The following is a 25691-nucleotide window of genomic DNA, read 5'->3' as shown; positions in this document are numbered from 1 at the left end:
AGGTTGCTGAACTATTTGTTACTGAACTTCAAACTCTTAAATCAAAGGCTGTAATATAAAATCCAATTTAGCTGCAAAATATTCAGCTTATACTGCTTTTATTCTTTCATAAACAAAACCACATGTTCACTGGAATTAGTTTATTAACAGAATTAGTTTAAAGGCCTGCTTTTCCAATATGCTAATAGTTGATGCGTTGACATGTTATAACAGGCTGATGCAGACAAGGTGGTATCTACGTATGCAGTGTGTATTTGCTCTATTATGGCATAATGATGTCCTCCATAAAATATAAAATAACACGGCCCTCAAAAGATCTCTAAAAGACTCTAAAATATATGACTAAAGGTGTATTAATGGAAGAAAAGGTGAAGCCATCTCAGTTTTAATCTGAACAAAGCTTGTCACAGAAATTCCATTAAGAAGTCAGAAAACTAAGCCTGGATATAAAGAGGGTAATATGTCTTTTACATAATTGAAAGTATGATGGAAACTTAAATTTCCTTTGAGTATTGATTGAAAGATTAATATAGAATAATTCAGCACAGTCTTAGTAAAGCTCTTGAAAATGTCATGAATGTTCTGGTAAAATATTCCTGTTACCTTTTTTTTAAATTTTTTTTTCTAATTTATTCCCTTGATAAAATGAACATTCACAACACTGAAACTGTAAAAATTGAGTAATTATCAGATTTGATTGAGTTTCAAATGGGTTACTAAGCAACCCCAGTAGTGCTTCAACTAAACTGAGCTTAAAATTTTACTTCTGATGTTAGTCCCTGCTTTACTTTAAGTCATGGTTTTGTTGTTTTTTAGCATTTAAAAATGATGAGGAAACGTTTAACAGACCCACTTGTCACATCTTTGGTTATTCTTTCTCTGGCCATTTGGTCTGATTTACAGAAATAAATTAGGACACAAAGGAAAAGTCCCTGTGAAAGACTTCTTTTGAAATTTGTGTTTGGTAACATGTGTTTGGTAATATTAGTAATTCATAATTTATCTGCACAGATACAAAAATGACTTGGATGTTTTGCAAATTTTTGTTGTTTGGATGGAAAACGCACCTCAACTTTTTGAATAAAATGGTGACGCCTGGGCTTTTCTCCAACAGATGGCCAATCCATAAAATTAAGTTTTAATATGTTTGAGCCAAGCTTTGGAATAACTTTTTTTTTTTTCTTTCCCTCATGTGTCATTGCTAACATGAACAATGTCCCTGGCCTCACGTTTTGGCTAATGCTAAGAAAACTGAAAACAAAACAAAACAAAATGCTTCTTTTGATAGCTTTACCTGACTTTTTAGTAGTAAATCACATGAAGAGTTAAAACAATAGTTTAATATACCTTTTTGTTGTTTTGTTATACAAAGTACAGAAAAATGTTGACAAACTCTTAAATTTGATGCTACAACAGAACCATGCTAGCTAGCATGCTGACAAAAGAGCAAAGTTAAGTTACTTTCACCACCATGTTTAAGCAAATAATGGAACCACTTAGAAAACAAATGAAAGAGTGGGGTAGTGTTTTGTGGTGTAAAACATAATTTCTTCATAGCCGTACACGTGAACGATTTGGGAGTCACCGACCGAGCTCCTGCTCAGTATACAGACACTAAAGGAGGAAATTTAAAAAAGAGTAATTTAGAATAACTCAAACCTCACAGATATTTTTGTTAGTTTATGTTACAACATGGCTCCTGATCAGTGCAATTATCAGAGGGCAGGTAACTTGGTTCAAAATATAATATATGGCAGTCACCTAAACCAATTTGAATGTGTAATGGTTTTAATTGTTTCTAGACATAAATGTTGGCTCTTTTTCTGCCCTGGTCTGAGCAGCTGTTAGTTTGACTAGCTTGTCAGGAATCAAAATGGGGTTTAGTCTGCCGCTGTTATGTTAACGACTCTTAAGTATTTCACTTGACCTAAATAAAAATAAATGAATTAATCAATAAAAATATTTTAAGGCAGAACAATATACTTTTAGCTTAACTGGAGAGCCTTCAAAACAAGCAGTCACAACAGTCACAAAGTAATGTTGGCTTTCATCTGTTTTCATTTGGCTAATAAAATGGCCAAGCCATGCTTGTAAAAGAGAAAATTTAATCAGCCTGGTAAAATAAGGTTAAATTAAAAATACATAAACAAGAAATAAGGCTACACAGTTTGTAATGAGGTGGCTCATCACTATATTTCTCTCTCATCCACCTTAATTAAATAAAATACTGTAAATCTTGCTAGTATATCAATTCTGTTACAGGTAGAAAATGCATGTCTGGGGTGGTGTGTAACTCAACTGGTTGAGCAGTCGCCCCATGTACAGAGGCTTCAGGTCCTCAGCGCAGCTTGCCCAGGTTTGAATCGCAGCCTGGAGCCCTTTGCTGCAGGTCATTCTCTGCTCTCTCCAACCCATCTTTCTTGTCCAGCTCCTGTAAAAATGAAAGCCACTAGAGCCCAAAACGGCTAAGAAAACACAAAGAAGAAAATGAATGCCTGAGCTGTACAGGAAGGAGGAACATTACGGCTGCAGACATTTTTATTTTTCCCATTTAGTATTACTTCAGTTGCCTTTGCAGCTCCTTGCTCCATTCATGGAATGAAATATATAACAATGGATGGAAGATTTAGGGAAATTCAACTTTACTTTCCTCATCACATTTATTTAGACAGAAAATAATTCAAATAAACAATTCACAGTCGCTTAACACAACATTTACATAAATGCCAGAAACAAAATCAAGCAAGTACACTTTAGATTAGGTGGAGTTACAGAACTTTTCAACATGCTCTTACAAGCTAGCAGTTCAGCAGGGAAGCTTCTGAATGTTAATAAAATTGAGACTTTTTGAAGAAAAACCCAGACACAGGAAAAGAAAACCCTCAGAAGTCTGAAGAAAGTGTTCCAGTTCAACATATAACATAAACCATACTTTCCTCATAGAGAATAATAAATCCTCCTTCACTTCCAGATGAAGTAACAATTCCAGTCATCCGCTTTGCTTTGCAGCAGAACATTATTAATCATGATGCTCCCTTTGTAATGAAACATCAGTTTGCCAAGTCAACAGATTAGGTTAAAGCTCATCTTTCCAGTAATGGAACCTGGATCTGTTTGTCATGACAGTATTTTCCCTGACGTGACAGGGACGGTAACCCTCTGACTCATGTGCTGCTTCTTTAAAATGAGAGCTTCATGTTTCTTAGGGAGTCTGGTGAATTTATTTCCATAAATAATATCAGAAATGATGGAAGCAGACATATCACCGCTTGACTGCTCTTTGCACACACAGTACGCACACATATGAAATGCTAACCTACACTGGACACACACACACACACACACACACACATGGATGTTTTTATTCCCAGAAAGTAAGCAGTATTTTCATGTTTCTGCAAGTGACCCTTTTGCCCTGATATTGTGCTGTGAATCATTATCTATCAAAGTTTCTTCTTTTTCTTTGAGAGATCACTCGCATCATAATAATTCAAGGCAGTTTATAAGATTTGGATTCATCAAATGCCAAATGGTTGGGTCCAGATATTTGGATTTTGACACGTTTTTATCTTTGTACTGTTATATAATTAATGCATCAAAACAACTCAATGTAGTTTAGCAAAAAAAAAAAAAAAAAAAAAAAATCTGGAGGTTTTCCACACAAATCATCTTAAAAAGCCAAAGCAGGTTGACATGTTCTCTTTGACACGTGAAGCTAAAATGTAAAGTGGAACAGTCAATCTGATCTCAGCCTAAACAAGAAAGTGTTTTAGTCTTTGAATGACATGAGAAACAGACCTGGTAATAAACAGAATCTATATATAGCTGCATAAAGACTGAGCAAAGCATCACATTTGGGGGGAAAACATCTATTCTTTGATGTCCATGAATTTAAAACTTCAGGGGGTCATTTATAAAGCAGGGATTCTGAAGAAACAAAGCCATTAAAATTTTTTTTATTATTGCTATGCTCATTTTGTTTTGTCAAATTTAAGAGTGAATATCATGAAGTTAAAACAGGGACTATAAGGCCCTATCCACTGAATAACTGCAACTCTGCTGTAACTGTAATTAACATGTAATTAATGATTGGAACATTTGAATTTTCTTTACCGAAAACAAGAATCTTTTGAGGCTAAGCAGACCCTAAAGCAAGTAAAGCCAAACAGAAAACTCCAAAACAAATACTCATACTTGTTACAATACTCACCTTGGTGCCATCGCCACAGCATTTCTTAATGCAAACTTTTTTATACTCACTCATAAGGCAGAGTTTACTCACATCATCTAATATCGTCACGACTTAAAGATGCTTCAGACTTTCACAGGACAAAAACAATTAATTAAAAAAAATAAATAAGTAAAAGAATGAGTATTTCATACCCGGGGAGTAAGAATTGTTCATGACTCAAAACAAAACCTTAAATCTGTCCAGTGTTTGCATGAGGAAAGCACAGCTGTGAAGCTCCTCATCACTCACAAAGAGCTGTCCATCAATGGGACTGAGATGCAGGGAAAAAATAAAACATCTGACGCCTTTTCATTTATTTAAAACTACAAGCTTTTGAGAAAAACATGAAAAGCTGATTCAACATATCTTTGATGGAGCCTTTGCAAAAACGTAAGCAGAGCTTTTTCAAGCTTCAGTGGTTCAGCGAGGAGTGTTTTTCTTTGAACTGTACAATATTTTCTATGTATGGGCCAGAATATGACGGTGCTCGCCATTTTCCTTTGTCACAGATTTTTTCTTTTTGTAACACATGTAAAACACAGGGGTCCGTTATTACACCAGCTGCCACCTTCCCAGCGCTGACAGTGAATATTGATTATCTATCACCTACAAATTCCTTATTGTCTTGACCTTAAGGGCTTTTGTACAAACTGCAGAAACACCAGTAATGCTTGACGAAGTCACATCTACTGGGTTGTTTTACAATTTCAATTTCCGTGGATTTTGTGGATCTTTTTTGTTTCTTGACAAGCACAAATAGATATACAGTACCTCCTATCCTGGTGTCCACATTAAAAAAACTGGCTTTTGGCTTAATTTTTTACATATAAAAGCAAGAGCAGCTCCAGAGTGGCTTTTGGGTGTTTTATTCATTCACTTTCCAAGTCAAATTTCGATCCACGGTCTTCATTCAAACAAATATAAGCCACTGAGGTAACTTTCCGATGCACTGAGCAATATGTTCACATAAAGAGTTTCTAAACCGAGGATCGAAAGTCTAAACCTGCAAATCAAACGGCCTCCCCCTTAATGCCAAGAGAGAGCCTTAAGACTTTAGTTGTCCGATGAGTGGAGGAGTTCTGTGGCACTGGAGTCCGTCTGGCTGAGAAACACCAAGCCTTCAGCAGGCTCTTACTCTGGACTTGTGCATTCTGAGCTTGGTCCAGACCACCGATGGATGATGAGGAGGTTGACAGCACCCTGCAGCAAGACCACGAGGAGACGGTGACATGGTTTTGAGGTGAAGTAAGGCATACATCAGATGCTGGGCCAGGACTGGAAGAATGGGCAGTGATGTGTCCTTGCGGTTTAGACGTGGGGACCCCTGTTCTGAGGCAGCGCCCCCACAGCACGTTGAGGAAAGCCTTTTTGAACTCCTGGCTGAAGCATGGGTAGATAATAGGGTTGAGACAGCTGTTGAGGTAACCCAACCAAAAGGTTATCTTAAAGACGGTTTCAGAGGGCTTTAAGGATGGAAATATGGACCCTGGAAAAGGAGAACGAATATAAGTTAAAAAAGATACTAATGTGTTCAAAGCTCACTTTGAACATTCAAACTTTTCCCAGAGCTGGACGATTTTCTAAATTCACAATTTTCTTAATTAGTTCATATCATTTAAAAAAAATTAAGTTTTATCCACATATGTTTTGTGAATGTTTACATATGATCCAGCAACTTAATTCCAGTTAAGTTCAATCTTAATGGCCATCATATTCTTATTCCTAACTTGTCAAACTGCTGCTAGGTCATGCATCAGTTTGGGTTGTTTTGTTCTATTTTTTTAAATATTTTAATTTTTATTTTAAGGCATTTATCATCAATTTACAAAAGCAATTGATCCCATTATTGCAATAAGTGATGCAGAAGCTGCCCCAATAGTTAACAGGAAATCAGGAAATACAAAGAGATTGTGTATTAGGAGGAAGTATGGATGGATGCCCATTATGCAAGCATAAAACTCTTTAAATTAAGAAAAAAAATCCCTGAAGAAAAAGTGTAATAGGTTTGTTTGTCCACGTTTCCAAAACAATGTCGTCATTAAGGAAGAGAAATTGTAAAATTGGCATATTTTACATTGCCTGTTATAAGCAGGCATTCAAGTGCTTTGATCCTGTGATCATGTACTACGACTGTATTTAGACCTAAATTTGTGTTTATATCCTTCACCCTGGTCACATCTCTAATAACATATAAACTTAGCTATTTTTTTAATGCCTAACCAAAACGAGTCCGACTTACTGCTTAGGCGTGACAGTCCATGGTGTTGCACCATCATCCACCCTGTCTGCCTCCTTTTTATGTGTTTTTGAACATGTGTAATATCACACTAGTTACAATTTTGCCCAGCATAAATGGAAAATGTGTTAGTTTGAAAGGTGGGCAACTTATAACGATTTTTTACACCAGGACAGTCCGGGGGCGTCGGTTCGATTAGGTGGGAAATTCTGAAAAATTTAGCACTTTGGTTTAGTTTGGTTTGCTTTCACGCTGCATTCTACTCAAGCAGACCAAACTACCTGGACAACATTATGCAGTTACAACAACTGCTCGCAAGGGGGTGATATTCCCTAAACGACCACTGACCCAGAAAAAGAATGGAGTCCTTCTCAGTGATTGGCCAGGAAAGAAAATGACCTTACTAGCTGCAAGGAAACAATAGAGCAACAATAAATGTATGCAGTCCTGGGGTTTCTGTTTTTACTTTGGTGTTCAAACCTAATATAGTTTCACCAGAATCTGTCCAGTATGAGCAATAACAGCAGCAAGCTATCAAACGTGTTGCACTATAACGTCACATCCTCTTTGGTTCAATGGATGGTCCATTTGCTTTCACATGGTCAGTGAACCACACCAGGAATCACTTGCAAGGGGACCATGATCCCTGGTTTTAAGCAGACCAGAGTTTGCTTCTTTGGTCCATGTGCAAATGCGCGTTCACACTGCTCCAAACGAACGATACTATCCAAGGAAGCATACCTTTATTTAACCCTTTATTGTACGAAGGACCATATTTGTACACTTCATCCCATCTTCACTGAGAACTGTCTTCCGAGTAAAACATTTTAAAAAAATTGTTAATGACCATGCACTACTGCGAAACTTTTGTTTTAGTAAAAAGAATTAAAGTCTTGTAATATCCTCCAGTATTATATTTGGCACTCTTTTCTATGGTTGAAAATGAAAATTTCCAAGTAATACAATGAGTACTCAAAAAAGGGCTACAGCGGACCAAATAGCATCAGTGTGAATGCATCCTTGCATACCAAACTGAGACTGAGCGGACCCCAGAGACAAGCTCAAACTGTTGCCTAGGACATGCAGCCTGCAGCTGGGTAAAAAGATACAGCCCGTCAATGTACAAGGGGGTGGGACAACTCATCCAACTCTGCTGTGTGTTACACATTAAACATGACAACCTTGGGTAAAGTAGAAAAAAACAAACAAAAAACACTGTAAATATTTTGTTTTTTTTTTTTCTGTAATTTCAGAGGTAGTCTCATTTGAGTCACAATAATCAGTTGGTTTTCAGCTTTCTCACTCAACATGGCCGTGTCGTTGTGAAAATGTTGCTTCTATGGGAGAAATTGAATTGCTGTCTCCTGGACTCACCCATTACATTCACAACATTTATTGATGCTCCAGACATGACCAAGGCCAGTTGTTGGCTTGGTGCACGCGAGCTCTTTGTTTAATGCCAAGAGTTCATTATGAAGTGTACAAACATACAGCGAAAATGAGTCATGATATAAAAAAAGTAATCTTTGAAATAACATTAGGAGTCTGGTGAATTATTAATCGTTGAATTTCCACTAAATATCAGTGAAATTTTAAGCTCTTATTAAAGAAAAGCAAACACAAAATTATTGACCACAAAGAGTTTCTTTTACAGAAAAGAGAAACATAAAACCAATAATTCAAGGCAGTTTTATATGTATGTATGTATGTATGTATGTATGTATGTATGTGTGTGTGTGTGTGTACATAATTTTAATCCCTCTCAGTGTGTGAGAAATCTGGGTGTTCTTTTCAACTCTGAGCTTGATTTTATTCCACACTTCAGAAATGTCACAAAGACAGGATTTTATCATCTTAAAAACATTGCCAGAGTCCGCCCATTTCTCTCTCTTGCCAACACAGAGGTGCTGATGCATGCTTTTATTTTCAGTAGATTAGATTACTGTAATGCCCTGCTCACTGGTCTTTCTAAAAAGTCCATCTTAAACCTACAGCTACTTCAGAACTCGGTGGCACGAGTTCTGACAAGGACCAGAGGGAGGGAACACATAACACCAGTTTAAAAATCGCTGCATTGGCTCCCCGTGCGTTTCAGGATTGATTTTAAAGTTCTTTTAGTAGTTTATAAATGTCTTAATGGTCTTGGGCCTTCTTATTTATCCGACTTGCTTTTAAATTATGAGCCCTCGCGGACCCTGAGGTCCTATGGTAGCGGTCTATTAGTTGTTACAAGGGTGAGGCCCAAGACATATGATGAGGCCTCTTTCCGTTGTTACGGCCCTCGTCTGTGGAACAGTCTGCCAGAGAACCTCAGGGCTGCAGAGACTGTTGATGTTTTTAAAAAGAGGCTTAAGACCTACCTTTTTAGCTTAGCTTTTAACTAAATTTTATTTGATCTTAAGCTTTTAAATTTTATATCTTATTTTATTTTCGTGGCATTTTACTCAACTGTATTTATTTTATTTATCTGTTTGTTTATTTATTTATTTACTTACTCTTAGCTTATTGTTTCTTAAGGTTATTTAATATTTGTTTTTACTCCAGTGTTTTCCTCATGGGGATCCTCCACGCCAGGGGTTCTGCCTGCTCAGTCTGGGGTTGTTGCTGCGGTGATCGCCCTTGTCTGGGTGGCTGGGGCCCTATACTGCAGCTTGATGGCTGTGGTGTGGGCCCCGGTCTGTCCTGATCGGGTGGTTGTCATGATGGTGGCCTCTGTAGGACATGGGTTGACTGGCTCCTGGAGTGGATGGATCCCCATGGTATTGTTTCCTCACAGCAGCAACATCAAACCAGATGGTTATCACTCTTAGTGTTTAATACTACTTTTAGCACAGAGAATGTGTATATATACATATATATACATATATATATGTATATATATATGTGTGCGTGTGTGTGTGTGTGTACTGTTTACGTCTAGGCTGCAGCCACCTTGTTATGAGCTTCGTAAGTACTCTTCCTGAGAATTGTTTGCTCTTGCAACACATTACAGCTCCAGCAAAAGGTCGGTGACCTACAAGTCCTAAAGCACACAAAAGGCTTTTCATCTTAAGAGTTTCAAGGCAAAATTCAATAAGTTGTCAAACCTTCAGTCTGAGATTATCAGACTATCATTCACTTATTTTTTTAATTAGCTCTGCCCTTTGAGTCATGAAGGTCTGTCTCAATTGAAATTCATAACTATCCTCCTGTGACCGGCCGTCTTGCAGTCTGCAAAATGACTGTGGAGGCCTCACAGCATTACAACCCATTACGCATCATGCTCGTTATCTATAATAGCTTTCTTAAAAGAGAGCAATAGTTTGTTTCATTCCATTTCATCTCACAGTAGAAGCCCGTTCTACTTATTTTGCTTGTTCTGTCTGGTTGCATGTAATTGAATTTATTGTTGTCCCTTCTGAGAAATGACAGTCAGTAAAGTTAAAACCCAGCAGTCAAGAAGAAATTAGGTCCTCGCTGATAGTGTCCACAAAGCAAAACATATCATCAAGCAACATTTTGAAAATGACTCTGGTCTCAAAAGCTTTTGTATCACAACAATTGCAGCTACAGTGCTAAGTCATTTTCTGCAGACTAAAGACTCGATATAGTCCAAAAATGAAGGTTTTCTGTTTGTTGCTTAGCTTGTGTTTTTAAAGAGAAATATCTCAGACTCTTCTGGATTTATTGGCAAACAGCTTTGCCACACTGTGCAGAACTCTTAAAAGAATTTGCCACCTCAATAATATCAGTATTTGCTTTTTTGATCAGGTAGCTTTTCAATCAGTAGTTTCATCAAGTCAAACTTCTTCTTGAAGTATTTTTAAATGAGTTTTCTTTCTTTATCCTCTGAGTGTGGCAGCTTCACACTGAACCCACAAGAAAATTAATTAAATTTTATTATTCCAACCTCACTTTTATGTAATGTAACAAAAAGTCTTAGCAATGTTGCTAATATGAATTAACTTTAACAGCATCAAAAATCAAATCATGAAAGTTTCATTTTTAACTTAAAAGTGGTGGAAGGCCTTGGATATCTTGTAGCTGATGCTGACCTTCATCAATAGAATCATCTCCATGACAACACCTTCTCCTTATAAGAACTGCAATATATATAGCCAATCAGCTCAGATTTACACAATATCCTGCTGTAAAATCTACACATTTTATAGTTTTATACAGAATGTGACACTTAAAACAATCTATTGTTTTAAGTGTCTGAGTTTTGGAATAAGGCAATATTTTGATTATTTTATAGATGGAAGTATTAAATCAGCATGTGGAATCAGTCGGTGGCTCCTGAGTCAGATTTAATCCAGAGAGTCATTGCAGAATCTGCAATATTTGTAACCCATTGAATGATATTGATGCCTTGCAGCTGATGTCACAGATGCGTTCCACTGCTTTCGAATGCTTGCCGCCGCCATATTGAGTACCTGCGCTGAGTACCTGAACCACACAGGTAGTGGGAGATGTCGTCAAAATGCTGTGCAGTTGGGTGTGACAAAAAGAAAGGAGACCGAGATATAGCTTTTTTATCGATTACCAAAGGAAGAAGAACGTCGTCAGAGATGGCCTTCAGCGATCAGGAGGGTTAACTGGACGCCGACTGCAAGTAGCCGTCTGTGCAGTGTACATTTCATATCAGGTGAGTTTCAATGCAAGCTAGGAGAGCTAGCTTTAGCTAGCGGGGTTTGATGAACAAACTTTTAGAGAAGTAAGTGATTAGATTAAATCCGGACGCTTCTCTGCAGTCTGTGCTGTCCTAATAATAACTGACGATCGGTTAAACAGCAGGGGATATTTTAATCGGTTTCCCTATTGTTTTATTTATGGCCACGTCTGTGCACTAGCAGCATTTACAGAAACTGAAAACTGTAAATCAATGCATTTGTGGCACAAAGGGTCTAATCGGATTTAATCTATCAGGTACTCAATATGGCGGCGGCAAGCATTCGAACGCAGTGGAACGCATCTGTGACGTCTGCTGCAAGGCATCAATAGTGTATCATATTTGATCACACTTAGGACTGTTTTCCATCGGGCACTGTTCACGTAACAGAACAATGATTCATTTATGTTCACCCTACGTAATATAAATGTCTGTTTCAATGCCCACATATTCCCTATGTGTGCATTACATTGGCATGGTTGTTAGGCAACACATCCACTAGAGGGCAGTGCAGAGTTCAATTCAAAGTTCCAACATCAGTCAACAGCCAATCTAATTCTGCATCCATCTTGCATCCTGTCTCTTCTCTGAGCTCCTTTCTGCCAGTAAAACTCAGTCTGATGACTCTTGTTTCATTTGTTGCTGTCCCTTTCTCTTTTTCTTTTCTTTGCCAACGTGTTGATATCCAGTTGCTGGCGTGTGAAGTGTAAAGCAAAATTCAAAGCAAAGGTAAAGAGGTATTTTTCCATCCCCATTTTTCTTAGTGAGGACATTAAAGAGTTAATGCCTCACCCTAAATGTTGGGTGGAAGAGAGGGAAGTATGACAGTAAAGAATATATGACTAGGTTCACACTGCAGGCTGATTTGATTTTTTTGGCCCCTATGCGACCAGTATCTGTTCTTTCCACGACAGTCTGAACGACACAGATCCGATTTTTTCAAATGCGCCCCAGGCCACTTGGATATGTCGTCCTAAATCTGATACAAATCTGATGTTTTGCCATGTGACTTCAGTCTGAACGGCCAGGTGGCATTAATCCGATCTACACGTCATACACATCATTGTTTATAAACTCTTATCTGTAAAGGCGCTCACATCACTCTCCCATCACTCCTGACTGTGACTCCTTGCCCACACGTTTCTCTGTACAGACGTTGCTGCTGCTGCTCCACAAAATGCCATGGCCAAAAATCTGTCTCTCCTCATTTTCAATCTCCTCCTTAAAACGATGCCATCAAAAATGTGCTGGCTACAGTTGGATAATAAATTAAAAATTGCAACATAAGCTCCGCTGTTACCGTCCATGTTTACTTCCGCAAACACTAAGACGTCACACACACACTCACTGTCACGTCGTTGTGTCTTCTACGCATGTGGGACACTTTTGGTGCGCATAAGGTTCATACAGGAGATCACATACAAGTCGCATTTAATTGGAAATGTGAACGGACTCTGCAGTGTGAACCTAGCCTAAGTGATAAAGTTTTTTTTCTTTTTTTTAATGTAATGACTGTTTAAAACACAGTGGAAGGAGTGGCATTTAAATCAACCTGCTGAACAGTTTAACCCCCTTTCCTGTCTAGCAGCTTTATGAAAAAGGCTACTAGAGTTGAAGATGGGCAAATCAGTGCTCAGTTTCACAGGGGTCTTATGGATTAACATTTTCCAACCTCCTCTTTCTAAACTAGATTTAAGGGCTAAACAAAGACTAGAGAGATGTGGAGAGCTGATTTTAATCACACTGGAACATGTATGGAAACGTAGGACATTTATGTGTTGATTAATTAAAATATAAGGAGCATCTGTTTACAAATGAGAAAAAAAATGTAATAATTACTGTATACACTGTTATGAAATACCTTAAATGAGCCATTGTTTAGATTTGAGCTTTGCTTAAAAACGTGAGTTGATCAGTTAAGAGAATTCATTAGCTCCCAGTTGTTAAAATATACACTCACAGGCCACTTTATTAGGTACACTTTGTTACTTTCATCTTGGACCTTCTGCCTTCTGAACTGCCTTCATGGTGGCGTAGATTTAACAAGATATTGGAAACATTCCTAAGAGATTTTGCTCCATATTGACATGACAGCATCACACAGTTGCTGCAGATTTGTCGGCTGCATCCATGATGAGAATCTCCCGTTCCACCACATCCTAAAGCTGCTCTATTGGATTGAGTTTGAGACTACTGGAATACAGTGAACTCATTGTCATGTTCTAGAAAGCAGCTGGAGATGATCTGAGCTTTGTGACATGGTGCATTACTATTATTACATTACAGACTCATCAGAATTGAAGCCTCAGTTTCCTGTTCTTAGCTGACAGGAGGCACCCGGTGTGGTCTTCTGCTGCTGTAGCCCCTCTGCTTCATGGTTGGATGTGTTGTGTGTTCAGAGATGCTGTTCTGCATACGTTGGTTGGAACCAGTGCTTATTTAACTTCCTGTTGCCTTTCTATTATCTCCAACCAGTGTGCCCTTTTTCCTCTGACCTCTGACATCAACAAGACATTCTGGTCCAGAAAACTGTTGCTCACTGGATACTTTCTCTTCTTCAGGCTATTCTCTGTAAACACTAGAGATAATTGTGTGTGAAAATCCCAGTAGATCAGCAGTTTTTGCAATACTCTGACCAACAACCATGCCACATTCAAAATCGCTAAATTCCATTTCTTCCTCATTCTGATGCTGAGTTTGAACTTCAACAAGTCATCATGACCATGCCTCTACATGAATAAATACACTGAGTTATTGCCATGTGACTGGCTGATTAGATTTTAGTGTTAACAAGCAATTAAACAGGTGTACCTCATAAAATTACCATTGAGTGTGTTTACACCAAGACTTTGATAAAGCTAGTTATGAATGCACAAAATCTACAGACTAAACACAATGAAATGCTTTTTATTATTTCATTATTATGTTATTTGTTGACAGACTGTTGCTGTTGTTTACCCAAGCCCACTCCTTTATTCATTATTACAGTCAAGACATTGTGTTGTTTTCCATTGGTAGTTAATTTACTTGACAACCAAGTTGTTGTTGTTCAGTCCTGATTACTTATCACCTCCTTCAACAGTGTTTATGAAGGTTTGGTTAATTACTGATAAAGCTTAGTGAGCTTTAACCTAATCCAGAACCTCACCCTACCTAAATGTTAACAGCTGAATAATCCTAAATGAACTTAATTTCAGTTTAATTTCACTTCTCATTGTTTGACAAATGACATAAAACAGTTGCTGACTGATTAAAAAACTCTTATTTATTCTATGAAATATTTATTTAGTCAAAATTTTAATTAGATGACATTTTAGGGACATTATTTGTTTATTTCAGATTTTTCATAAATAGTTTAATGGCACACAATTACGAGACTTCTAAGCTAAATGAAGACTTTGGTGTTGTATAGTTTTTTCATTTGCATGCAGCATAGACAAAATTAATGTTTTCTCATTCAGCGCACGTACCTGTGACTGGCTTAGAAAGCAGTGTTTAATTGCTCCCTCTGGTTGAATGTTTCAAGTCCTCAGCACTCGTATACGAGGACGTCAAAGTGCCGACACATCCTCCCTGCAGCAGGTTAAATCACCCTTTTTCAACTGTTCTGATTCTTCTTTCTTTTTTCTTTTCCCTTACTTTTTATAACATAAAGACACACTTTGTCCCGTTTACATTTATCTGTTTATGTAAAGTTTACAGTCTGAATCTCTCATATCTTGCAGATAATAAAATGAAAAATTAAATGGGAAAATTACATCTTTGTTGGACAAATAAGCAATAAATGCTGTTTTTTGTTGCTTAAAAATGTGTTTTTTTATTTGCTGTTTCTTTTTAAAATATGTCAAGCCATTAGAGCTGTCTGAAAGCATTAGAAATATTAAAATAAAAAAGTATTTCAGCAGCTTCAAGGCAAACACAGAAGGCCTGAAGTCATATTGTGTGCAGGAAGTGGCAAATGAGACAAAACTGATGGGAATTGATTGGAGTATGAAGCATGAAATTGAGAACATGAATAAGCTACATGTCTGGATCCTGCTTATCTTTAAATGAAATAAAATTGAGCCTTAATGTTTGTTCCTGTTAAATTTTGAGTGAACAAACTAGTTGTAGTTTAGTATTGGACTTACAAAGCTGACGTGTCAGTGTTTAACTACACTGTCTTGCAATCCAAATATATTTAGTTCTTTTCTAAGTATTATTACTTAATACTGCACAAGTTTCTGACCTCAAACATTTGTGCTTCTGACTCGTGATGGCACGCTGATAATCATTATCAGGGATGTCACGATTACACATTTTCTTGGTATGATTACTGTCAGAAAAATAATTAGAATTTTATGATTATTATGTGCAAATTAATTTCCCAACACAATAAATGTGTAAACTTAGAAGATCACATCTAGTAGGTCTTTAAGGTTTAATTAGGGCTCTCAAAATGAATAAATCTGTAGAATTTACACATTTTTTATTTCTTTCACATTAACTCATAAACTACAAAGTTATTACTCATGCCATACTAAAAATCTGAATTTGGTGTTATCTCTGCGAGAGAAGCTGATTTAGGGCATGTAGGTGCTTTAGCACAGCAGTGAACCAAATCTAAGGAAAACCATTTTATCCTCTTTATTTATGAAGATTCTGATTGGCATTTAATACCACGATTAATTGTGAAAACAAATAACTGCAACATCTCTCAGCGGCTGGAGGGTAAATGACACAAAATGAGCTGTGGATGGATTTTAACGTGTAGGGACAATTTTGAACAGTTTGTTGGAGATTAATCTTTGGTTTCATTGCACTCAGCTAGAGATTCCTTTTCATGTTATAAATATTAAAGTTATTAAAGTTAATAAATATAAAAATTGCACTTTTTTAAAATGAAAATTCTTAAAGTCCTCTAGTTTAATTGTTTTTTTTTTTTATTTTATTTTATGGTATTTTTGGGGGGCTAAACACATTTTTACAGATTACTTTCTAGAAGCCAGAATCAATCAACCGAAAAAAAATCAGTAAAATAAAGACAGCAATAATGAGTAGTAGCCTTTGGGGCCGTGCTCCATCAAAAATCAATTATGAGAGTAAAATTATTCACGATGGTGGAACTTTAAAGTCACAGAGGCCATTTTATTTATAGCAGAACTTGAAAATGAGTTTTTGTACACATTTTAGTATATTTAGTATGTGTTCATTAGAGTGGCTGAATAATGTTACTGTCTCTGAGAATTTAAAACATTAAATCATGTGAATGATCTGACTTATTGGGGTTGCAAAAGACTTTTACTATTTAACTAAAGGAAATTTATAGAGTACAACTTGAATAAAATATTTGCTTCAACTCTAAAGAAAGGGATATCTGAATGTTTGAATATGATGGTCAAAAAATCTGTCAACATTACATGATTCTTAATCAATCAGAAACCCGGAAACCTTGAAAAAAGGTTAATGGATCAATAAAAAACAAAAAAAAAACTTTGAATAATTTTCACTTTTGGGTAGTTGGCAACTCTGTAGTTTAACAACAACTTAAATGAAGTAAATGTGTCTGCATAAACATCCTTAGATATGCAGCCTTCATGTTGAGATACTGAATGTTTAAAATCAAACAATAAATGAGGGTTTTGTAACAAAATTTGTATGACAATGACCCACATCTACACATTTAACAACACAAAACCGTCAGACCAAAAATATACTTGCTTTTATTTACACGTTTCCATTTTTATCATGGCTTCACGTTTGCAAGCTACAATATAGGAGTAACCACTAGGGGCAGTGTTGGGACTAGTTTGTCTAGAAGTACAGTAAGAAGATTAGCAATGATAGAAATGACTAAATTTAGAAGACCAGAATGTCAGCGAGGAACCCTTTTGGGGTCCCAATCTTCCTGCTGATCAGACCAAAAGTGTGTGGAGCTGGACACACTGCAATCCTCTGATTGGTCGAAAAAAAATCATCAATTCCTGTGGGACTCGGCACTAAGAATGAAGTGGCAACAGCCCCATGTTTAGATATACTGTTGTCTTTTGTTGTTTAAAGCGACATGCTAAGAAGAAAGAACACAAACTTCTGGGGGTTCAGCATTCTCCTCCTTTGTTTCTGTGTTGTGTTCTACTTCGTTATAATTCATGGCAGTCATCCCGCTGCTATGACATCACACTATTAACGCAGCTATAGCTATCTGGCCGATATGCCGCCTATGGGTAAAGGTTGGCTGTGGAAACGCAACAGAGATCAGGGTTTGCTGATACAAACCATCCCATGAGGACCTGGACCCGCTGGTGGAAATGAGGCTAAATTCTACAACTCTGAGTCCTCTAAAGTGCCCCGTAGTGGATCCTCTGGTATTGTTTAAAAGCAAGTATATTCTCTGTCTTAAATCAATTTAAGGTCTTTGAAGAGCTAATATTTGCTATTTTTTTCCTCCATCACTTTATTGATCTATTTTGAACAGCAACTCTTAGATTAAATTAAATCAATGGAAGCAGTAGAAACTACAAACCGACAAGTATAAGAAGTTTTAGATTCGATGGCTGCACCAAACATTCAGAGGCTTTCATTGCTGGCAAAGTTTGTTTTGATTAATTTTATTTTGGTGTCTTTGAAATTTTTGGTGTACTTTATTTAAACTGTATTATACAAAATTGATTCATTAACATTTCTGAAGATATTTCGAACCCCCTACTAGAAATTTATAAGAAGCAACTACTCTGAGCAGCATATTAGTTATGCTTTTGCATTTGGTAATCAACAAAATTTTTCTTTCACAAAAAAAATAAATTTTTACCTTTTGTGACTTGAATCCAAAAAGACGCAACAAGCTTTGTACAGAGAACTTTAGAAGGTACCTACCAATGGGTAAAACCAGAAAAAAAGGGAGCCAGCAGAGAATGAAGCATCCGACTACAATGCCGAGAGTTGTGGCTGCTTTCTCCTCTCCTGAGAACTTCAGCAGCCTTGGCAGGGGAAAGGAGGGGCGTTTGTGCATTGCAGCCTCCTCGCTGTCCTCCTGTTTCCCCGTCTGTGCAGAATTCCCTCTGTGTATCCTCAGCGTCACCCCTTCCATCTCTACCCCCTCTCCCTTCCTGCTCTCCCTCAGGGTTTTGGTCTCTCTTCGTGCCACAGTATACACTTGGCAGTACATGGCCAGGATGATGGCCAGTGGTATATAGAAAGACCCTAATGCTGAGAACAAAGCATAGCCAGGCTCTTCTGTGATTCTGCAAACAGTCTCATCTTCTGGGTCAGGCTCTTTCCAGCCAAACAGAGGGCCCACGGATATAGCTGCTGAGAGTCCCCAGAGAGCAGCCACGGCAGTCAGGCCTCGCCGCCCAGTTGCTATGGCGGGATAGCGTAGAGGGTAGCTGACGGCCAGATAGCGGTCAATGGAAATCACACACAGGCTGAGGATGGAGGCAGTGCAGCAGAGGACATCCAGGGCAGCCCAGACGTTGCAGAAAGGTCGGCCAAAAACCCACCTTCCCAGAGCCTCTGAGGTGGCGGAGAAGGGTAGGACGGCGGAGCTGAGCAGCAGGTCTGCTGCTGCCAGGTTGGCGATGAAATAGTGAGTCACAGAACGCCACTGGTGGTGGAATAACACAGACAGGATGACCAGAATGTTGCCGAGAACCCCAAACACCACAAAGACCACAAGCACGATTCCCAAAACCACCGCCTTGGTGACATCCACTTCTGGGTGGGTGGAGGAGCTGCAATTGGGGCATAGGTCTGCTGATGAAAAAACACTCATATTCTCAGCAGGAACCATTGTGATTTTCTCTTCTTTCTTGAGTGTCTTGCACACGGATGGCTCTCATCTGCTCCTCAAGAACCACAGCTCCAAACCCTCTGCTGCTTCTGCTCTGTCCAGAACAGAGAACGTAGGTTTTTCCAGCTGCATAAACTGCTCTTCCACGTCATTTATAGATGCAGCGATTCTAGCCAACAATTCACTGATCATGCAGCAAGGAATCCTTGGCTAGACGGTGTATTTTCACAGGATGCTGCCACAGTTTGTCATACTTGGTGTGAAAAATGGGGATAAAAACAATAAAAACATGATTTAAGTGTCAGTCTCTGATGGATTTGATGCTGATGCTGAAAGGCCTTACTATGAGAAACCTGAAAAAAAGGAAAAGAAAAAAGAATTTTAAACAACAATTTCATAAGACTGCAAGGGACTACAGGTGGAAATTTGCTCTTTTGCTAACTCTGTCACATTTACACTGTCCCTTTTTAAATAAACTGATTAAACGAAGCAGGCTTGTGACTCTTGTCAAAGGCAGCAAAGAAACAGCTCATCCCATTTAACATAAATACCTATGACAACACGTTTCACATCATCCAGTAATGATTAAAGGGTAAAAATATTACACTAAAGTCTTCTCACTTCAGTACAGCTGCAGCAGAAAAATATATTCTTTGCTTGAATGAGCATTTATGATGTTCTTTTTATTCAAAAAACAATGTTTTCTCCATAAAAAGAAACAAACATCATTGATATTTGACTTTTGTTTCAGCTTTTATTTAACCAGCTGGATTGATGTTTTGTAAGGGCGCAGGGGCTTATAACAGAAAAGAAAAATAACATATAATCACAGAACAACAAGGGGTAAACACAAGGACACCACAGCGCAAATAATGATCCTCAGGGGCAAAAAGAAAATCATTTGTGGCATTATGAGAAATCCAGTCAACCGTGCAGTGAGAAGATAAATGAAAGCAAAAATAATTGTTTGTAAGGGCAGACATTCAGCCAGAGCCTGTGATGGGTTCCTTGAAGGTCTTGTGCGCACTGGCTGGCTTTTAATTCATTCCCCGAATGACAGGCCAAGAATTGAACCACGAGGAGGGCACCATATACCCCCCGGTGTGGGCTTCAGCTGCTGATAGTCCCGCTCAGTATCACTCTTGGTGTACGTGTTTGAGACTGGGGATGTTGCTGAGTGAGATAAGCGTCGGCATGGGAAAGAAGACTGATGTAGCGGTCGTGATACCGCCTTGGAGGAGTAGAGTTATGCTTGTCACACATTCATGCAGGATCAAAGCTTCTGCTCGCTACGCTATGTGATGGAACCAAATACAGCCAAGTAAACACTTGATGCTGGGATTTCAGCGTCAGTGGCCAGCGGGGAAATGACATGAAACAGACTGTGAATGGATATCTTGGATTTATTTGGCAGAATAACTAAATTCAGTGATATTGGGGATGCATTTTATAGCTGTAATGAGATTGCTGTGTGAAGTCAAAGGGAAAAAATGAAGTGCAGAGTAAGTGGAGAAGCATTGTACTGCTGTGTAAAGGGTCAAACAGGATATTAATTGGTCCCAACCTGTGGTTAATTAAAATTACTGATATATATATACATATACACACAATGCCATTTATTATTCCACCACTCAGCAACAATATGCTGTGCGTCCTCAGGCTGTTAGACTTTAAAGACTAGTCTTAAAACAAGAGCAGTAAGTCAGTACCAGGAGACACATTTATGTCACTGAGCTGCTGGGGTGACACACGGCACACATCAGATTTTATTTGCATGTGCTTGAGGCATGGCTTCATCTCTACAGCCAAAAATGTATATCTCGTCATGTTTCATTCATGCTTGTATTGCCATGGACAGGGCAGCAGGGTGACAGCAGCACAGATTCAAAATGATAAAGAGGTGTAAGATGTGTGAAATGACCTTTTCAGTCTGGTTTGCCATTTATTGCCCTCAGACCCTTTCCATCTCCAGTCAGCGACTTCTCAGCATCTTTTTTAATCATATTTTTTAGTCTAAGGAAGAAGACTTAAGATACTTGCTAGAGCTAAACCCAAATTCTGTTTTGATTCATTTTATCATTAAGGAGCACCTCTAATCTGATATGCCAGCTTCTCAAATATGAGACATTGCTTTATTTCTCCCATTTTCTGCAGAATATCTTCAACTTAAAGCTACTTTATGACTTTATACAGGTTGCAAACATGATGCAGAGACTAACAGATGTTAGGAAACATTTGCAGTTGCCACCCAGAGAGACTGAGTCTGCTCAGGTCCTTCTTTCTCAACAGAGATCTGATTTAAAGCTATTAGTGAATTTCTATTACTCTAATTTACATCTAAAATCCAAAGGGTGATCTACTAATGTTGTTGCTTTAGTGGATGTAATGTGCTTTGTCCTTGAAGCTGAGAGGCCATTAAAGAATTGAAGCTAGTCAACCAATGAAATGTAGGATTGGATTCATGATGAGGCTTTTGTTTGAGGAGACAGAATATTAAAGCACATTAGGTGGGCTAATGTAGCCTGACTTTGGGTACAACTACTCAAAGAACAAATTAATGGCATGGGGCAGGATTATGAAAAGGATTATGTAAAAAGGTAACGCACAACATGAACATACCTACCTTCTTACCCTAACCCTAACAGCATGTGTGTTGATTCTTTCTGTAATGCGTCAACACACAACTGAGACAAAACCTCAGTCAACAAGCAAACATTTAGCTAGCCTTAGCCAGTCATTCTCCTAAAGTTAGATTAAAAAACATAAATTACATTTAAAAAAATAGCTGTAAAGTTCTCATAAGATTAAATGTCAGGGATTTTTTTTTACGAAGAATCATCAAAGGTTCCCACTTTAGTGCTGCCCTGAGCTTGTATGACAGTTCTAGTACTTAGCTAGCTTTAGCCACAATGGTTGGAAAAAACTATAGAAGTTCAGAGGGAAGATTAAAGAAGTAATTTACAGATGCAGGTGTTGTAAAGATTAAGAATGCAACAAAAAGTTTTTTTTTTCTTGTTTTCTTCTCTGGTTAGCAAACAGTCTAAATATTTATTATATGTACGCACCAAAGATGCATTCAGTATTTTCCGCTTTGGTATGGGATATCGAGTTTAACATACAACAAAGCAACAGGTTTTTTTTTTCATTTCTATGTTATAATCATGCAGGAACACAATAACAGTTTGCAAAGATACTGGTCACTTCTTGGTTCGATTAAGCCAGTGGTTGTCAAACTGGGGGGCGCGGCAAAATGATGAGGGGGGGGTGGGGTTGGTGAGGGGATGTGGTGGCGATGGTTGGCTGGGAGATTGGGAAAATATAGAAGACAAAGCAATGTTTTAACAACTTGGGCATTTATTTCTTCAAAGGGGTTGCGGTAGAAAAGGTTTAAGAACCGCTGGATTAAAGCAATAAAATTTGGTTAAGGTTAGAAAATTATAGTGATTTGAGCTAAAATACATTTTTTTAAAAATTATTTATTTTTGTTTACAATGCTACTGCTGGTTTCACCCGTGTTTTGCTGGTCACCGTGGTTACACTTGGTCTCTCCGACCACTAACAACATTCATACACCAGCATGCCGACACTGTATAATGTGAACACATTATGACAAAACATTTGGAAAATAACATCACATGCTTGGAGTTAGAAATCATATATATTCGCGCAGGGTTAGAAAATAACCATGGTTAGGGCTAAAATACATACAACACTACTTCGCATTCAGGTTGCATATTGTGAACAGACGTTTAGGACATGTTTTAGGGAGGTGGACAGTCTTAGCAGTTAATCTTTTACTTGCTTTCGTCCTTTGTAAATTGTTTGCTGTTGCTTTTTGTAAAGTAACTAAACATATTACTTTCTAATTATGGCTTTAGGCTTGTGCTATAGGAAATTGTGTACAGGCTTTTCACTGGTAATATCAATGCTGAAATTCTATGCCTTTCTTTATTACTACCACATTTTGCTCCAGCAGCGCTGTTTGTTTGGTCATTTACTCTAAAAGGCTGCATTAGGACTGAAATTGTCTCAGAGCAGGGACACACACACACACAAAAAAAAAAGAATGGAAGAAAAGGGGAAAAAAAGGATTAAGAAAGCCGCCATGTGGATGGCTTTTGTTTCCACTTTGAGAAAACCTTTTGGAAAATTAAAACATGCAGTTAAGAACTTTTATGGGGTTCCTGGTAAACCATACAACCAAAACCATGAATTTCACAGCCAAAAAGTGTTGATACAACCAGACAGGAAACCTTTGAACCTTGCAGGAACCAAAAATAACCATAGGTATACATTATTATATTTTCTAAGATACTAATAAGTTAATTTAAATTTTCAATATTTAACTAACCTATAACATATTATCATAAAAAAAGCCTCAACAGGTTGTTTACCTTGTCTGTCTTAAAGCTCCCATAAAGCATCTATCTATAATAATAATAATAATAATAATAACAATAATAATACCAACAGCAGGGATTCACCACAGCCGCACTCATTGAATCATGTCACAAATCAATCCATCACCATCTTTCCTAAAATATTTCAAATACCAGCATAGTAGCACAAAGTTAATTCCCATCGCAATATCATATAAGACAAATAAAATACAGCCATCTCCTTTGTTGCCAGATTTGGACAGTTCTTATAAATTGCTGTTTCCACAAACCCTGTATATATTTAACAGTTTGTGTCAGGTCTTTGAAGGAGAGCACTTCCATGATGAATTGCAGCACTTCGGAAGCACATTTTGAAAATGGTGCATATTGTCCTCAGGGATGAATCCCAGATGAAGTTCATAACTCAGTTAATTTATGATATATATCACTATATTGCATAAATCTTGAACACTGGTGATACAATCCAGAAAATGCTTTAGCTCACTTTCATTCCCCTGAAGAGATTCTGCTGTTAGTGCTGTTAGCCTCTTATTTTACTGCAGATGAACTGAAAATGAATCCATCTAAATGGAAAGAGTCATCAAATTTCTCACTTTTATTACATCTAATCAATACTTCTTCTGAAAGAAACACTCCGGAAATGCTGAAAAGACTAATTAGTTGCATGAATTAGTGTATATATATATATGTGTGTGTGTGTGTGTGTGTGTGTGTGTGTGCGTGTGTGTGTTTATATATATATATATATTTTTTTTTTTTCTTAGTAACAACATTACACCATCCTTCACTTTATTAAAATAATTGAACAAAACTATGATGAATTAAGAATAATTGAAGTCGCTCACTGAGTGAAGTATGCCGTTGGATGGGAGTAAAGGAAAAAGGTCTTACCTTCCTCAGAGCATGTACATCTGGCAGCACCAACAAAAGAATCCAGTTAATTTTCTCTGAGAGCAGTCATTCGTTATTGTGCCTGCCACAGACAGCACAGAGAGCACAGTCCTTCCCTCCCTCCTGCAGTCCTCCTGCCTCCTCTGATGGAAAATAAAATCAGTGGACCACCGACCTGATCCCAACAGGCCCCGCCCCCCCTCAACACCGTAGCAACTCACGACCTTTTTGATGATAGGGGTGCGTTCACTTATGTGGCTTTAAGAGAACATCAACAATTATAAAATCGAACAGTTATCTACACATGAATGGTCTCTGTTTGTGTGGCCTTGAAGTGCAAACCTTGCAAAAAACAAATGCAACAATGCTTCACAGGGCATTTAGAAATGACTGAAAACAAAACTGCAAAGAAAAAATGCAAGAGTGTTGCTCAAAACTGTTTAAACAGACGAAGAAACTGTAAAATGTAAAAGAAAAAATGCTTCTGCATCTTCCCACTTGTAAGTGCTTTCCTTGGGCATTGTTAGAAATTGATGCAGAAACGGTGACTCTTTAAAAATTGTACTTTCTTTTAGGAATACAAGGACACATTTGATGCTTTGAATGGAGCTTTAGTCAAACTCTTGTGCTGTTCAAACATCACATGGATTCATTTGAAACAAATCCCATCAACACTAAATGAAAACAATTGTTAAATATATGACTAAGATTTATTCTGACTCATTTACTACTGACTTCCTCGCTGATTAAATTAGTAAAAAAAACTCCTTTTCCCCCACGTGTTGGTGACTTGCTGGCGTCCTGCTCAAAATAACATGTAACAAATACCAAATGTGTGGTATGGCCTGCGTGGTGCTTGTCACGCATGTTCACATGTTGACAAAGGCTTTCTGCACCTGTTGTAGCTGCTTTCTATTGCTGGTGCAGAGGCACACACTCGGCAAAATGAATAAAATCTCATGATAACAGGGACTTTTTTATTGTGAAATGAATAAAAAAAAAAAACTCAATTTAGTTTAACATGAAGGACGAAACAGTTGCGGATTGCAGGATAGAGACAAGAATTGTGATAGACAAACCTATCGCTGCCAGAAGGAGTGCACCAGGTATGAAACATATAGGGAGACAAAGATAAGGACATGAAATGTGGCAAAAGCAACAAAACACAAGCTTCTTTTCTCATTTCCTTGTTTGAGCATTGTCTATTCAGCTCCTTGAATCCTCTTCTTGCATTTTATTCCCAGCCTGCATGACGAGAGGAAGATGTGAGGAAATTAACTGTCCATGTCAACCGATATAATTACTTTTACTTTCTTTTATAACGTGGACTAATGTGCTATGCTTCTTTAATTAATTGCTGGTGAAAATACTTCCTCAAAGGACACAACTTTGGGTCCTTGCTTGTAGTTCCCCTTGCAAATTTCCTTTCAGAAGCATTTTTAGAAATTAATGCATCCCTCCTGAACTGGTTTCTGGGTCACTGGTAGGAGGACAGAGTACAGAGCAGATGAGAA

The 25691-nt window shown here is 37.8% G+C and overlaps 1 protein-coding gene across 1 annotated transcript; it reads right to left on the bottom strand.

The window, feature by feature from the left end:
* Window positions 1–4989: 4989 nt before the first annotated feature.
* adra1ab (adrenoceptor alpha 1Ab) lies at window positions 4990–24259 on the bottom strand. Its single transcript, XM_041969176.1, has 4 exons — window positions 24178–24259; window positions 17971–19239; window positions 5203–5717; window positions 4990–5133 (listed from the first exon to the last, which is right to left on the bottom strand). Exons 2-3 carry the CDS (start codon window positions 18884–18886, stop codon window positions 5242–5244), a joined length of 1392 nt encoding a protein of 463 aa, XP_041825110.1. The 5' UTR covers window positions 18887–19239; window positions 24178–24259; the 3' UTR covers window positions 4990–5133; window positions 5203–5241.
* Between the last annotated feature and the right edge of the window lie 1432 nt (window positions 24260–25691).

The sequence above is a fragment of the Melanotaenia boesemani genome, chromosome 19 (assembly GCF_017639745.1).
Source record: "Melanotaenia boesemani isolate fMelBoe1 chromosome 19, fMelBoe1.pri, whole genome shotgun sequence".
In the NCBI taxonomy this organism is placed as follows: Eukaryota; Metazoa; Chordata; class Actinopteri; order Atheriniformes; family Melanotaeniidae; genus Melanotaenia; species Melanotaenia boesemani.
Note: the sequence above shows the minus strand (reverse complement) of the source record. Positions and strands in the feature narration are given on the sequence as shown.